Source organism: Rhodnius prolixus, unplaced genomic scaffold (genome assembly GCF_049639745.1).
Source record: "Rhodnius prolixus isolate KJV_2025 unplaced genomic scaffold, Rpr scaffold_7, whole genome shotgun sequence".
Lineage (NCBI taxonomy): Eukaryota > Metazoa > Arthropoda > Insecta > Hemiptera > Reduviidae > Rhodnius > Rhodnius prolixus.
In genome coordinates this window covers 27,113,863-27,126,548 of record NW_027411582.1, presented here as the reverse complement: position 1 = coordinate 27,126,548, position 12,686 = coordinate 27,113,863, and the positions used below count along the sequence as shown (strand labels likewise).

At 37.2% G+C, this 12,686-nt stretch overlaps 1 protein-coding gene across 29 annotated transcripts in view; it reads left to right on the top strand.

The window, feature by feature from the left end:
* The window catches only part of shep (RNA binding motif single stranded interacting protein alan shepard), a 392,464-nt gene that overhangs the window by 173,748 nt on the left and 206,030 nt on the right, over positions 1-12,686 (top strand). For all 29 annotated transcript variants that reach the window (XM_074114614.1, XM_074114612.1, XM_074114613.1 and 26 more), the window contains one exon: positions 675-1,082. In XM_074114614.1, coding sequence (XP_073970715.1) covers positions 675-1,082 — 408 coding nt within the window. The remainder of the gene's footprint in view (positions 1-674; positions 1,083-12,686) is intronic.

Here is a 12,686-nt window from a genome sequence, read left to right as displayed (position 1 = left end):
TTGATGAAGTCTTGTAATTGAATATTATTCCTGATGATATGAATATATAGGTTTCCTGACCGTAAATTGTTAAACTTAGGATTCAAGATTGGCGAGGAATCGGTCAATTAAAAAGCAACTCGTCTTTTTGCCAACGTTTCGACAAATATATTGTCCTCTTCAGGGCCTGGATATTACAAATACAAAACAAAACAATCTATGTTACTGACTCTGTAAATTGTTTTGTATTTGTAATATCCAGGCCCTGAAGAGGACAATATATTTGTGAAACGTTGGAAAAAAGACGAGTTGTTTTATTTGACCGATTCCTCGCAAATCTTGAATGCTAAGTTTTTTCCTGATGATGCCAGAGCGGATGTGGTGGCTCCCTTATACAGTGATGGGAGAGAATGACCTGAGGTGTCTTTCCGGAAGTTGTGCTACTTTACTAAACTATTAAATTCTATCTAGTTTCATCATAATTTCTTAGACCTGCTATATTGTATAAAAAATGCATCATCTGCTATTTCCTTTTTGTAAATAATAATTCTGAGCAAATCGAAGGTACATTTAACCATGAATCATGCTCTAGTATCATGTTCTTTCCTGTGTTAAATTTAGAATAATTGTTTTTGAATGTTCTCTATGTTTGTTTACGAATTAAGCTCTTGTGTTTTTTGTGTTAATTGTTGCAGGGTAGCGGGGGCGGGGGTCGTTGTGGGCCAATGAAAGGCGGCCGTACGGGAGGCGCAACAAGTGGAGGAGCAGCAGCCTCAGGTCCGGCAGCAGCAATAGTTAGTGGTTCAGCGGCTCAGGCTACAGCCACTCCGGGCGCGGCTAACGGGGCCGGAGCACCTAGTTCGGGTGGCGGCATGGCCGCCGTGACCGGCGCTTATAGACCTGTATGGGCCGGTGCAGCGCAAGTACCCCAGCCTGTCTATAATAATTCTCCGCAGTTAAGGTTTAGTCCGGCACAACCGCAAGCCGGCGGCGGTCAGCAGACCCAAGCCGGTCAACAACAAGCCTATACACAACAACAACAACAACAACAACAACAGCAGCCACAACAAGCCCAAGGCTACACCACTACACAGCACAATTCGGTGAGTAACCACTCTTCAAAACTTCTATTTTGATTCAGCAATCCAAGATCCATGTGCTGCCAGTTTCCTTGTCCTTCTTTTTTATCTTGCTGTAATTTCCCTGATCCTGAGCAAATCTCCCTCCCCATCTTCGAGCCACTTCAAGCAAGATCCGCTGAGTGCCCCCTTATAGCTTCTCTTGGGCTTCCATCCCGATCCACCCTATACAGTAGAGTCCCAGTCAACTCAGACTCCCCAGTCTTACTATCCCTTACTATCTTGGTCCTGATTTAAAACTCCCTTGAACTGATCACTCCATAATTGGCGGAGGGGGACTTGGACGTGAAAGTGGATACTCTCACGTTGGCCAATTACAGTTGTCTCTTAAGACTTAACTCTTGAGACTTTACTTCAGTCTTAACTTTTTCGGGTAAACGAGAGAAAAGGGAAATTTAATTTCCCTCACAATTAAAATTTAATTAGTAGTAATGACTGATATTTATCAATCATTTTTTTTAAAAAAAAAATTAATTAAACTATAATTATTTAATTAATTCATTTTATTATAATTATTACACATCTATTCTTGCGATCATAGCACGATTATTTGCGTATCTTTACGTTTGCGTGCAGCTGTACATTGTTGCGTTGCGTGCTGCAGATTACCTGCTGTTAGCTTGAATTATTTGTTTAAAGGTAGTGATCAAATAACGGTCTTTTAATAATAATAATAAGTTTTAAAAAAGTCCTAAACTCTAATGGATATGCCTTTAACTTGTTTACTGTATTAGAATATTTCACCGATATCGAATAGACTGTATAAAGACCGGATATTTGCACAAAGTACACTTTTAAGATCAATAAATAATTCAGTAATTTCTGAAATTAACCTATATCTAGATGTAATGTTGATTTCCAAGCAAGTAGGTTTAATTATGGCCGCTTAGAGTGTTCAGCTCCAAAAAAAATATTAGCGTTCTAAAATTGTAAAATATTTCCTTTCTAACCGAAGAATCCTTCTGGCGCCATTAGTAATAGGAGTGCCCAACCAACGGGAGCTACAGCAGTTTCAGTTGTTTAATTTATCAAATTAAATTTGCTCGTTCCTGTATTAGTGCTAATTTCCTATTTTGAATTAATTTGTTTGTGTTTTTTGGTTTCATATTTTTTATTGAAGATGGTGACAATTATTTGCTTTAATTGTTCACCTGCTACTTAACCTACTTCGATTCTACACAAAATATCACTGTCAGATTGATTGTACATTCTCTTTTAACTCGTGCATCGCAGAAAGTGTATTTCTGTCAGCTTTAATACAAGTATACCCCTACGAAGTGCTAGGTGGCTACTTCAGACTAATCGTAGTATAGTAAAATAATTGCCAATTTTTTTCAGGCGGGGCTTAACGTCCAACTACGAAATTAGGTGTCGCGGACGGAGGCGACTAGCAAACATACTTTACTGTAAATTTCTCATACTTTTACCATTAAATAAAATCCAAGGCATCTAGACCGGGAAGCGAACCCAGTACCACAATACATATTAGCTCGGCAGGTCTCGCCTCTTAACCGCTCGGCTACCGTGGCGCCTTAATTTATAGTATAGTACAGTGGTCGGCAAAGTGCGGCTCCAGAGCCGCATGTGGCTCTTTGGCTCCTTAAGTGCGGCTCTGGCACAAATATCCACGGAAGGCGCAATAATATTTTCATTTAAAAAAAACTTGGTAAGAAAAGAATTACATCTTATTTTGATAAATTAAAATTCTTCTATAAATCGAGAACATGTATAATTTTTTGTTTAAGTTAAAAGATAGATAGGTAATTAAAATCTTATATTGTTGTAAAAATACGTAACGAGCATCGAGTTTAATTTTATTAGTTTTCGTAAACGTAAACACAAACCATGTACAAGCTACCGGCTGAAATTGTTCGTATGTTATAGCAGGTTTCAGGAATTTAAAAACAGCAGAGCAACTTTAGCATTTGCCAAAAATCCTCTTAATGCTACGATAACCGAGTTGAAATTTTCTCCTTTTGAAATTGACATTGGTAGCTTTGAAATACAATTGTTGGATTTAAGAAACAAGGAGATATGGCGCTCTAAATTCGAACGTCTTTGTGTAGGATTGGAAATATTGGAGAAGAAAAAATATGATCTTAGTTCACAACACAAGTGGTCTGCTTTGAATGACCTGGAGAAGGAAGACATGCATCATTTTCAACGTTTGGAATAGTATTCCTGACTCTTACGATCAGCTGAAAAAGCTCGCGTTTGCTGTTCTTTCCCTTTTTCGGTTCTACATATATATGCGAACAATCTTTTTCAAGCATGAACATTATCAAGAGTAAACTGAGAAGTCGTCTTATTGATCAGAACTTGGAATCATGCCTAAAATTAAAAACAACCACATAACAAACCTGACTTACTCAAACTTTCCAAGGAGATGCAAGCACATTGTTCGCATTAATAAATATTTATTAAGTATGAAAATTAGTATTATTTAGTGTACTGCTTATTTAGTGTAATAAAAGTTTACTGAACAAGCAGATTTGGCTCCCAATTTATTTTAAAATTGTTGTAATGTTCATATTTGGCTCTTTGGCTAATAAGTTTGCCGACCACTGGTATAGTACGAGGGTCGTTTGAAAAGTCCGTGCAAAGTCAGAGAGATAGCACCACTGGCGCGTATCGAGGTTATGTTTAGTTAGTAGCATCTCTTGGAAGAACACACACCAAGTTTCAGCCAGATCGGTCTATTTCTTTGTGTTTGGCATTCGTTTGAATCGAGGAAGTCGAGTGATTTTCAAAAAATGGACGAAAAAGAATTTCGTGTGTTGATTAAACACTACTTTATGAAAGGCAAAACGCCTCAGGAGACTAAAGAAAAGCTTGATAAACATTATGGTGACTCTGCACCTTCGATTAGAACAGTTTATAAGTGGTTTCAAAATTTTCGGAGTGGCCATATGGGCACAAGTGACGCTGAACGTTCTGGACGCCCTGTTGAGGTTACTACTCCAGAAATCATTGATAAAATCCATGATATGGTGATGGATGACAGAAGAGTGAAGGTGCGTGAGATTGCTAGTGCTGTGGGCATCTCGAATGAACGGGTACATAATATTTTGCATCAACATTTGGACATGACAAAGCTATCCGCAAGATGGGTGCCGCGATTGCTCACGCTTGACCAAAAACGAAATCGTGTGAAGTGTTTGAAGGACGGTTTGCAGCTGTTCCAGAAGAATCCGCAGGACTTTAAGCGTCGTTTCGTCACTGTGGATGAAACATGGATACATCACTACACTCCTGAGACCAAAGAACAATCTAAACAATTGGTTACCAAGGGGGAATCTGCGCCAAAAAAGGCGAAGACCGTTCCTTCGGCCGGAAAGATTATGGCGACTGTCTTTTGGGATTCGCAAGGAATAATCCTCATCGACTATCTGGAAAAGGGTAAAACTATTACAGGTGCATATTATTCATCGTTATTGGACCGTTTGAAAACCGAGCTGCAAGAAAAACGCCCACGTTTGGCCCACAAAAAAGTCCTTTTCCATCACGATAACGCACCAGCTCACACCTCAGCAGTTGTGGTCGCAAAATTAATGGAAATAGGGTTCCAACTCGTTTCACATCCCCCCTATTCTCCAGACTTGGCTCCGTCGGACTACTATTTGTTCCCCAATATGAAGAAATGGCTGGCGGGAAAAAGATTTTATTCAAACGAGGAGGTGATTGCAGAAACGAATGGCTATTTTTCAGACTTGGACAAATCCTATTATTCGGAAGGGATCAACAAACTAGAGCAGCGTTGGACGAAGTGTACAAGCCTAAAAGGAGACTATGTTGAAAAATAAAAAAGGTTTACCCCAAAAAATTAAGTAGTTTTTATTTTTGCACGGACTTTTCAAACGACCCTCGTACAATACGTAGTAGTCGGTCTAACTAGTATAGATACTAGTGCTAGGTAGCTTCTTCAATTTATACGCATCACCGTCAAATACATTTAAAATTTTCTTCTCTAATATGACTTTTCCTCTGATTTATGGAATTTAGGAAAACGGATACAGATTTATTGAAAACGCTATTTATCGATAATTTGACCCAGTTTTAATATATCCTCATACTTAGATGTGAGAGCAAGGAATAAATATAAAAATAATTGAATCCTGTTGAAAGTTTTTGTATCCGTAATAAAAGTTATCTTTCATTTCCAATTGGGTTTCTCTGCTTCTCCCCTCTCCTCCCAAAATATGTTTATCGTGAATTAAACTTATTGGAACTTGTTTTTTTGGTTCATTTTAAAAGTGTTTAATCTTTATTTGGAGAATATAAAGAATTTTGGGAAAAAGGAATTAAAGTGGAGTTAAGGGAGAAGTGTGTTTGGTTGGCTATTATTGTTTGAAATGAGATTTTAGTGGACAGGTGAAAGGTAAAGGGCATTTTAGTTGGAGTTAAATAAAGGAGTTTGTAATACATACTACATGTATGCATGTATTTGTATGTAGGTTTGTCTGTCGGTTTGGCCGACTTTCACCAGGTGAGTGTTTGGTAGTGGTACACCGTCTGGCCGGTCTGATGACCTTGAGGAGAAAGGAGGCAAGGACGTTCTCTGGGCTGCCGGATGTTTTTTTTTCTTCTACTTCTTCTGCTTCTCCTGCTTCTTCTTTAATAAAGTCTCCCCATTTGCACACATAACTCCTATATTCTCATTCTGTGTACGTTAAACTTTTCTTTCTTACATCCGGTAAGAAATTGTTCCCTCTACTTCTTGATCCGTTTCCTAATCTTTGATCCCCTTCCCTGTGCCATTTCTCCTCTCTATTACCTTCTCTTTTGTCTAGCTCTCTCTCGTCCCTCTTGTTTATTATAACTCTTATAATTACCTAGTTAAATTACCTTATTAAACATTTCTCTTTGAGTACAACATGTTTTCACTTTGGGAAAATGCATATTGTAACAAGTTGAATGAACTGTATCTAGGTTAACGGCTTATTGCTTTGTATCTATTTTTAGATAGCCATTCCTCTCCATTCTACACTCTTTCACACTCACACTAACTCACTTTCTTCATCACTCACACTCACTTGGAAAATTTGTAATTTCTGTTTTTTATAAATTTGATACGCGTAATTATATGAATTAAGGTTAAAGGTTTTAATAATAATAAACATATAGAAATTGTAACTAAAATTCGAGGAGTGGCTATTAAATAACGAGACTATTGCTGTAAAACATTTTATTACAAATTTATACATATTTAGTTATTATCACCTTCAATATACACCCCTCCCCTATCCCTACAACGCTCCATGCGAATTTACCGTTGTCCGAAACAGTGCTTTAAGTCTTTTTCTGTGAGCTCCTGCATGACGCGTGCCGATTTTTCTTTCACACACCGTCAACAGAATGAAATCGTGTTCCTTTTAATGCATTATTTGACTTTAGGGAAACGTCTGGGCTGACAATGCAGTGTGAGCCGGCGCCGGTTGTCTTGATGGAGAACCCTGTGACTTGTTCTTCCACAAATCGGGTCGTTTTTTCCTTACACTTTCACGGAGTTGAGCAAGCACCTCACCGGTAGTGACTGTTGATTAATTATAATCGATATTTTCATCCGTTTTGGACGTTGAAGGGCGACCCGGGTGGTCATCATCTCCCCGACGTCTTCTCGGCCATCTTGGAAACGCTTGAACCACTCAAAAACTCGCGCACGTGTTTAACATTTGTCGCCATAAACTTCTTTTAAGAAAAGATAAGTTTCAGTAGCGGTTTCACCAAGTTTCATGTGAAATTTCACGATAATTCGTTGCTCTACTACAATGTGTAGTATCATGTTTTCGCGCAAAACGAAACTAACACCTCTTACACAAAACGACGGTTCCGGTCAGACAGATTTCTCTACAAACACTGGAGACGTTGCAATCGAAAGAGAAGGCTTTACACTGCACAGCTGTCGGTCGTTAGGATTTGGCACATGCATAGTTCTTCTGTAGCAGCATCAGTCTCGTATTATCTAAATATTGAATTTGACCCTGTTTAAGAAAATAATGAATTCTGATCGAAATTGGGGTTTTTGAAATAATTAATTATCAAAAAATTTAAAATCATTTAATAATGGATTTGTAAATATGGAAAGAAGTCTTCGCTGATTAGTTCATTTTTTTGAATCGGCCTATACCGAGCTCGGAGATTTACCCGTTCTAATTAGGTTGGATCTAGTTCTAAGCAGCAGGGAATCGTCATAGTGGTAGATGGTCATCTTTTTGAACGCTATTATCCGGGAACAGTGCAGTTTTGCATTGAATTTACTAGTTTGTAAGGATGTAGTTTATATTGTTTGAAAACTGAAAAATTCTATCTTGCTGCCATTGAAGGAAAAATGCTTTTTGTGTGGGCACTTCCCAAATTTGAAAAATTTAGTTTTCTTGGTGGTGCGCTTTTTTTTTTTTTTTTTTTTTAAAAAAAAAACGGAATGCGGGAAATTGTAACTTTCAGAGAAGATGTTTTTGCCTCCTTCGTCGTATCTTTGGCTAGAATGTCACAAGTCCAATGTGAGCCACCTAACCCACCTCTGAAAAACACTGGCAGCTTCTATTGCGAATAACTTCAGCTAAATTTGAATGGTTGATATAAATTTTATTGAAAGAAGCAAATCTGATCTCTCCTGTCTGTTTTTAACCACTCTACAGCTCCAAGTAATGTCAGCAAGTTCCAACCTGGATTATTAGTGCAATACTGTTTTTAACCACTCTACAGCTCCAAGTAATGTCAGCAAGTTCCAACCTGGATTATTAGTGCAATAATAAGGTTTGCACTTCGCTTCATGAATGTCGGTACCTCACCTGTGCAACCCTAATTGCACTGGTAGTGAGATACTGTTTTCGAAAAAAACAATTTTTGGAACTCAAAACGGATATTAAAGGATGTACAAAACTAATTGTCTTCAATATTATTCGTGTTACACTCACAATAATATGAGTTACTAACCTATTTTATAATTAGTCTTTCGTCTTCCTCATATTAGCCATTGACATTGGTCTTCTTTGGTTCACTTGCCTCAGGCGCTTAGCATAATCCTTGACCTTTCTCTGACCGCCTTCCTCCAGTTCTGACACTCCTTCAAAGTTCTCCACCTACTTGAACTTACTCTCTTCTTATACCTGATCACTGCAGCTGATTTTTGGTCTCCTAACGTTTCAGTTAAACCATTCAACTTCTCTAGTCTTTTTTTATTCATCATCGGCTAGGGCAGGGGTCGGCAACCCGCGGCTCGCGAGCCACATGCGGCTCTTTTATCCAAATTGTGTGGCTCTTCAGCCTGCCCCAAAATAAATTGTATATTTCAATTTTATTGAAACAAATGAAAATTTCATTTATTAAAGGTATTTTTTCAAAAATACTTAAAAATACAAAGTACTTAATTTATATTGTAAGACGGCTTCCTTTTCATTCGTTATTATTTATTTGTTTATTTACTTTGCAATATGTGAAACTAAATATATAAAACATTTAAATGTTATTGAATATCATAAAATAATAATTTGTGAATACAGATGATCTACAGAATTGTTTACACCATCATCCTTGCGGCTCTTGGTAAGATTTATTAAAATTATTTAAGGAGAAATGGCTCTCTACTTAAAATAGGTTGCCGACCCCTGGGCTAGGGTCATCGTCGCCGATACTTTCTTAATCTTTAATTTCTTGTTCCTCGCGCTTTTTTGGCTTTAATGTGCTTATTTTTCTAAACCTACCCCATTTATATAATCAGAGCAGTTTTCTCTTACCAGCTCTTCTTTGCATTAACATCCTTGGTTATCCGGGCAGTGTTCTCGCGTAACAGACAACACTGCCCATCACCGGTCAGTGAGCTTGAAAAAGCTCTTAGGAAGGGAAAATCTAAGAGTCAGCAGTTATTGACTAGTTATTCCATATTTTACGAGTAAACTAATAATTATTTAATATTAATTATCATTATTATAGATTTATTAAAACAGAAAATCGATTCCTATCGAAAATTACGATTAATTAATTTGATATAAAAATAATTAGGTGTTTTTTTAAAATATGAGAAATAAGAAATCTATCTATTCTCACGACTAAAATGCATTAACACAAGGTTTGTCCTTAAGAATTATGAAGGTACTTGCAGTTATCCCTTCCACATTCTCTCGAACCTTTATAAATGGCCTTGAAAATGGTATTTCCGGTGGAATACCAAGATGGAAACTGTCACACGGTCCCAATACTTTCCTTGTCTAAGAAGAGAAATTTAAAAACACAGAAAAAAAAAGGTGTAATTGACTTCTTTTTATTTTTGTAAGTAAAATAACCTCACCACCGAAGGTTAATGAAGGTTTATATTTCGTAAAAACCGTGCCCTTGTAGACAGATGATGCAGCCTTATTACTTCGATTTCGGAGAATCGATACCATCATTGATAGACTTACTTTATCGATGCACAAACTAACTAAATACTGCATTAAATTAAACCTGCTTTGAAATCCACCATTAAGAGCTTTATTTTGGCATGATTAGCATATTTTTTAAAAAAAATAGCGCTATAGGAAAGTATTGAACTGTGTTCCTCAGGAATTGAACAGTCGCTAAAGTTGGCTGTATACCATGATTCGACATAGAATCATGTCTTTCCTCTATAAAATTATTGTTTCAACTTACGTATCTCTTTCATCTCTTAGAGATTTATACGTCGAACTGGTTTAAGTATTCTAAACATCGCATTCATTTCTAAACACCAACATTATCCAAACAATGGCTCTCCCTTTATCCAGTTGGTACCATTCAAATGGTGTCCAATGAAGTGTTTTACTCCTAAAGGCCAAACAAATTCTAGAGATTCTTCTGTTTTTTTTTTGCTATTCATCAAGACAACCCTTTTTAGAAATCCAAGTAGAAATCCGAGCCGTGTTTCAAACAATGGGCTCATGATATTCTGTCTTATGTTTTTGACAACGAGTTGACCTGTGGAGATCAATATTGGGTTCTTTTTCAATTCATATTTATTTCTTTTTTTGACTTTTAACAGACACTTTTCATAATCAAGCCTTTAACCTTGACGATGCCAATTAATAGAATTGGAAGATGAAGTTCTTTCAACAACTTGGTAAAATGTCACGTTATTAAATTACTCGAGAATAACATTTCCAAAAAAGTGGTAATCATTGCGCTGGCCTCTTTTCATGATGCTTGGGCAGAGCTTACCCAAGAAATATTGTTCGAAATATTAAAACATTGGTTTTCTTTGTACTAGTATTATATATTCACATAAAATTAACAGCCATTATAAATAAAAAATTATTTAGAAATCAGTGCATTACGAGTAAAAGAAGCCCTTTTAAACGTTCAAGAATTTTACGAAAGGTTTGTGCTTTTCTTAGCCTCCAGCACTTGCGCAGTTCTGTACCAGATGTGATTTCGATATAGTAAGGTCAGTTTTCGGCTACCTTCGGCTGTGGTCGGGTTGATGAGGTTAACTTTAATCGTATCGCCTAAAAAAAAGCTATTTAATGCACTGTTACTGACCAGGTCTTATTAAAAGAATTCTTTTGTCAATTCCGTGACATGCGCATTTTACTGTATTCTGGCTAAATTTTTAATATCGTGATAATTCCCGAAATTTGCAGAAGTTAGAAGTTTTGGGGGGGATATAATTTTGTATAAATAAAAATGTTAATTTTTCTCTGAAATTTTTATTTTTTAAAACATTTTTTTTGCCAAGAAAAACAAAATATATGAATAATTTAATAAACATCCTGTGGTTAAATTAAGATATACGAGGGTCGTTTGAAAAGTCCGTGCAAAAATAAAAACTACTTAATTTTTTGGGGTAAACCTTTTTTATTTTTCAACATAGTCTCCTTTTAGGCTTATACACTTCGTCCAACGCTGCTCTAGTTTGTTCATCCCTTCCGAATAATAGGATTTGTCCAAGTCTGAAAAATAGCCATTCGTTTCTGCAATCACCTCCTCGTTTGAATAAAATCTTTTTCCAGCCAGCCATCTCTTCATAATGGGGAACAAATAGTAGTCCGAAGGAGCCAAGTCTGGAGAATAGGGGGGATGTGAAACGAGTTGGAACCCTATTTTCATTAATTTTGCGACCACAACTGCCGAGGTGTGAGCTGGTGCGTTGTCGTGATGGAAAAGGACTTTTTTGTGGGCCAATCGTGGGCGTTTTTCTTGCAGCTCGGTTTTCAAACGGTCCAATAACGATGAATAATATGCACCTGTAATAGTTTTACCCTTTTCCAGATAGTCGATGAGGATTATTCCTTGCGAATCCCAAAAGACAGTCGCCATAATCTTTCCGGCCGAAGGAACGGTCTTCGCCTTTTTTGGCGCAGATTCCCCCTTGGTAACCCATTGTTTAGATTGTTCTTTGGTCTCAGTAGTGTAGTGATGTATCCATGTTTCATCCACAGTGACGAAACGACGCTTAAAGTCCTGCAGATTCTTCTGGAACAGCTGCAAACCGTCCTTGCAACACTTCACACGATTTGAAAATCACTCGACTTCCTCGATTCAAACGAATGCCAAACACAAAGAAATAGACCGATCTGGCTGTAAATTGGTGTGTGTTCTTCCAAGAGATGCTACTAACTAAACATAACCTCGATACGCGCCAGTAGTGCTATCTCTCTGACTTTGCACGGACTTTTCAAACGACCCTCGTACCTAAATTCATTGTTTTTGTCCTGTTTAAGGACATTGACCGGAATTTATTAACTTTAAGGACCAGGATATTTCCTTATATGGGGTTGGTGACTGTAATTCATTTTTTTTGTTTTTACTTTTTTTTTATTTGCTGGCTTTTTCATGCATATTTCAAGATTTCAAATTTGGAATAAAATTATTAGTATTCTTTCTTGTTCTTTTCCTTAATTGTATCCGGTTTTTGGATGAATATCTTCTGGAATAGATACTACGTCACACATCAGTCCTCAAAGAGAGAATAACTGAGAGTTTTAACCCTGCAAAACAGTTAGCTCGCTAAAACAATCGGTAAAACCAAGTTCTGCCGTTAGAGGAAAATACAGAATATTGAATAGAATTAAGGAAAAGTGTAACAATATTAAGAAAATGCGTTTTCTTTTCCTTCGCGTGAAAAAAAGCGTTGCTATTCTTGCAAATTTTCTGAATACCTAAAAGTGAATTTCTATAAAATGGTTCGTTTCTTAAAGCTGCTTGATTCTGTGTGCTTATAATTTACTGTTGCTGAAAAATGAAAAAATTGCTGAACGTTTAGAGTCGATATTTCGCTTAGGCGTGATTTGGAGATGCGACGAAGAGTTTTTGATCATTATCGGCTCAACGGAAGCTCTACCCTACTTTGCTGAATCGAGTGGTGCCACTTTAGTTCCAGTTTATCACCTCCTAGCTTAGGATATCAATCCCCTTGAGTTGGCTCATCTTTTTTCCTTTCTACATCGCTAATATTCTGAAGGAAGCTCCCCTTTAGGGGAAGGAAAAGTACTTGATTTCCACGCAGCGATCCCTGAGTACGAATTCAGCTGTTGGACAGTGTTTTTCAGCAAGAAAACCCTGTGCAGAGGCCTGAACCCTGAACAAAGCTCCTCGGGCGCCAATAACCGCCAGGAT